The sequence below is a fragment of the Otolemur garnettii genome, unplaced genomic scaffold (assembly GCF_000181295.1).
Source record: "Otolemur garnettii isolate 467f Iridium unplaced genomic scaffold, OtoGar3 scaffold00039, whole genome shotgun sequence".
NCBI lineage: Eukaryota > Metazoa > Chordata > Mammalia > Primates > Galagidae > Otolemur > Otolemur garnettii.
The window spans coordinates 12532179-12536564 of record NW_003852434.1 but is presented as its reverse complement, the minus strand read 5'-3'; the positions used below and the strand labels follow the sequence as shown (position 1 = coordinate 12536564).

Sequence of the window (4386 nt, the reverse complement as noted above, 5' to 3'; positions counted from 1 at the left end):
ATAGGTGCCGAGCCTGCATTTTTTTAATCTTAGGATGAAAAATTTTAGAAGTCATCTTAAAAATGTACGATAGATGCATAGTTTGCCAACATCTTTAGGGAGTACCCACATAAAGTGGTAATCCTTTAGTGGGGCTAGAGGACTCAGAGCAAGGGAAGGAAAAGCCAGAAAGGCTAACGCTGGACAGGGCCAGGTCCCAGCACCAGAGCTGTGCTGCAGGAAGTGGGCTTTGTCTGGTTGATTACAAGTTATAGTCAGCCCCCATGAAAGGGGGTACATTTCAAGACCCCAGTAGAGTCTGAATAGTACCAAACTTGATATATACTATGAAGGAATTTCTTTTTCCTTTACAATGTCACATATAGAAGACTCTTTTCAAAAATATATATATGTGTATTTTTAGATAGGGGTTCTCACTATGTTGTCCAGGCTGGATGTGAAGGAATCCTCCCAGCTCGGCCTCCTGAGTAGCCAAGGATAGAGGCACCTGCCACCCTGCCCAATGCAAACTTGCTCTTACCATAGACCTTAGCAACCTCAGCTTGTGGGGTTTTTTTTCTTTCCTTATTTCACCTTTTCACTTAAAGGAAATACTTCACGGCTTATTTGTGGCAAATCTGAATCACCAGCATCACCACTTCGGGCCTTCATTAAGTGAAGTAAGGGTTTCTTGACCACAGACTATGATACCATCGATGGTAGAGACGTCCACTCAGTGACTAGTGGGCAGGCATTATGGAAAAGGAATGATTCATAAGGGTTCGCATCCCAGGCAGTAGGGAGCGGGAAGATTCAAGAGTTCATCCTGCCACTCAGAGCAGTGTGCAACTTAAAATTCATGAATTGTTTGTTTCTGGAATGATGCATAAGGGTTCACATCCCAGGCAGTAGGGAGCGGGAAGATTCAACAGTTCATCCTGCCACTCAGAGCAGTGTGCAACTTAAAATTCATGAATTGCTTGTTTCTGGAATTTTCCATTTCATGTTTTCCAACTGCAACTGACGGCAGGTAACTGAAACCTCAGATGGAACCGTGGATAAGACGGACTGCAGTGGTAGGAGGGGCCTGGAACTCTGCTTGCTTTGACAGGCTCCTGAAAAGCAGATGTTCCTTTTCTTGTAGGTAAAGCTACCTGCTGATGTATTTGCTTCCCTAATTCAGACAAAAGAGAGCACATCTGTATCTGTAGAGGAACACAGTATTGTCTCTTAACTCAGCCATCATGGGAAAAACTAGCCTACACCAAAGATTCTCTTCCTGACTAAAGTCCTCTGAGCCAGGGTCCTTTGAGCCCTCTTCTTTACAAGGCCTTAACCTTGGCCTATAAAGCCTTGAACAAACACTAATATGTTTCTAACAGCTTGACGCCACCTCCCTCAGTTGACTCTAGCCATCCTTAATGTGCCAGTCCGAGAAAACTCAAGGTCATTAAAAGAATTTGCTGCTTATGCCAGCCAGCGCCTGACCTTCTCCCATCTCTGAGAGGGCAGGAGCTTGACTTCTAAGTTCCAGTCAGCAATCCTAGAGGGTTTCACATGAGCCCCTCTCCCGCTCTTCACTTCCCTGACTGTACCAAGACCCTGCTGATTCCCCTTCACACTCCTCCTCCCCCCTTTAACACACCCTGTCTCTTCGGCACCAATGCAAGCTGAGTTCCCTGCACCAAATCTGCCCTCACCGCTCAACTGTGCCTGGCTTTGCTTGTCTTTGATCCTTATAACCAACAAGGTTTATATGCACTTTGCAAGCATTTAGATGGGTATTCTTTTCAGGAGCTTCTTACATTAAAAACAACGTTGTTAAGTGACACAGAGCAAAGCAACATGCACACGCTGGTTTAGAAGATGAAATCAGCAGTAAACTACTCACGGTGCGGATGAGCCAGCTGATCGGAGAGTGTCTCTGAAAAAGCGCAGCAATCGCATTCTCCCACCACCAGCCTTTATCTGCCGAGTGAGTGTACGTGTTACACAGGTGTGTGTATATACGTGTGTACAACAGATACGTATATTTTCTAACAATATGCAAATACTCAAGTTTTGAAAACAGAATCCTTTGTACCTATATACAATGATAATTATGCTAAAGGAACACATTCTATGAATAACTCCAGGCAAAATTACATTATGTAGCTATCAAGGGAGGTATCTCAATTTATTGCATGTGAACTTTATGGTCACCCTGTATTTGGAAAAGTGTAGGAAATTTATATCTTCCAGACCTTTCAATTTGATTTGAGCTCACATTTTTTTTTAAAGTACACATTTAAACTCATCCCCCTAAATTACTCTCCAAGAACTTTAGAAGTCTCTATAGGAGATCTATTGGCAAAGAAAAATTTTCATTCAAGAAATAAAGTCATGGTAACAAAAGAAAAAAATAGACAAATTGGAAATTTAAAATTTTTTAAAATCTTATGCATTAAAAGATAATTATCAACAGAGTAAAAAGGCAGCCCACAGAATGTGAGGAAACACCCGCCAGTCATGTAGCGGATGAAGGATTAACCTAGATGCAGAGAACGCCTCACACTCAACAGCAACCAAACAAACAGCCAATTCCAGAACAGGAGCGGGGCTGGAATAGACGTTTTTCGGACATGGTCAACAAGCACGTGAGCAGAGGTCTGGCATCACTCATCAGTAGAGACCTGCACATCAGAACTACAGTGAGATACCAGCTCACATCCACGAGGAGAAGGGCCATGAGCAAAAAGCCAGAAACTAGTACGTCCTAGCGAGGGTGTGGAGAAAGCAGAACGCTCACATACTGTTGGTGGGAATGTAAGATGGTGTAGCTGCTACAGAAAACAGTTTGGTGGTTCATCAAAAAATTAAAGAGTGGCTTGGTGCCCATAGTTCAGTGGTTAGGGCACCCGCCACATGCAGCAGGGCTGGCAAGTTCGAACCTGGCCTGGGCCTGCTGAACAGCAATGACAACAGTAACAAAAAAACAGCCAGGCATTATGACAGGCACCTATAGTCCCAGCTACTGGGAGGCTGAGGCAAGAGAATAGCTTAAGCCCGAGAGTTAGAGTGCTGTGACGCCACAGCACTCTACTGAGGGTGATGGAGTGAGACGCTGTCTCTAAAAAAAAACAAAAATTAAAGATAGGCTGGCCATGATGGTGCACAAGTGTAATCCTAACACTCTGGGAAGCCAGGCAAGAGGATTGCTTAAGACCAGGAGTTTGAGATTGCTATGAGCTATGATGCCACAGCACTCTATCCAGGGCAACAGAGTAAGACTCTGTCTCAAAAAAAAAAAAAAAATTAAAGATCACCAGAACTTTTCCTCCTGTCTAACTCTGTACTCTGTGACCAACTTCTCCCTTTCCCCACCACCTTCTACCCTCGCCTGCGATAACCACCATTCTATGCTCTGCTTCTGTGAGTTAGCGGTTTCAGATTTCAGATTTCACATCTAGGTGAATATCCAGCGGTTATGGAGATAGATAGTGATAAGGGATGTAAAACATTAAGAAAGGTCTAGTGGGCTATTTCCATCTCAACCTGACACAACCCGCCTCCACAGAGCAGATGAAGAGAGAGTTAAAAATATGGACCACATCTGTTCATTCTGACCACGTGGTCAGCGCTCTGTATGTCCGTTTGGTGGGGGCAGCACTGGACAGAACTGAACAGGGATATGGCTTAAAATGTGCATGAGTGTTTTGATTACCTCGCTCATCGCCAGAAACCGTGAACTTGTGTGGGCTCTGACCAGTCCATAATCCTACATAGCCCACGAAAGTGGTCCCGGTGAACGCGACCTGAAATCCAGAGAACAGTGATCATTTCACCATTCCAACCAGAGACACATTAAAATCACCTGTCTGCCCTACAGTCTCCTGGATTTTTTCATGTAAGTTCCAACATAATAGAATAAAATTCTGAAATAGCTTTCTACTACAGGCGTTCTTAATCTTGGGAATCCATGGACAGAATTCAATAGATTTGTGGCCTTCACTGGGAAAAAACGTTCATATTTGTATTTAATAACCTCTAACTGAAATTTCTCTCCTTCCACAATAATCATGCAACAAATCATGCAGTAATAGTTGTGCCTGTGATTCTGTTACCAGTAGAAATCATGAGTTTTTTCAGATACACAATGGTGGTTGCACATGTCTTAACACCTATAGTCATCACCACGCTGAAATCACCACAGCTACCAGACTAACTGCTCAGTCTTACTATTTAATGTAATATTGAAATGGCTATTTTTCAACATAATTGACTTTCTCTTTCATGCAGAGTCACCCTATGTTGCCCTTGGTAGAATGCCACGGCATCATGGCTCACAGCAACCTCAAACTCTTGGGCTCAAGCAATTCTCTTGTCTTAGCCTCCCATGTAGCTGAGACTACAGTCGCCCACCACACC

The 4386-nt window shown here is 43.6% G+C and overlaps 1 protein-coding gene across 1 annotated transcript in view; it reads right to left on the bottom strand.

Moving 5' to 3' along the window:
• Positions 1–4386, bottom strand: part of NAAA (N-acylethanolamine acid amidase) — a 22044-nt gene that overhangs the window by 8980 nt on the left and 8678 nt on the right. Inside the window, exons 4-5 of the mRNA XM_003790129.3 lie at positions 3683–3773; positions 1871–1947 (exon numbers count right to left, since the gene is read on the bottom strand). Coding sequence (XP_003790177.1) covers positions 1871–1947; positions 3683–3773 — 168 coding nt within the window. The remainder of the gene's footprint in view (positions 1–1870; positions 1948–3682; positions 3774–4386) is intronic.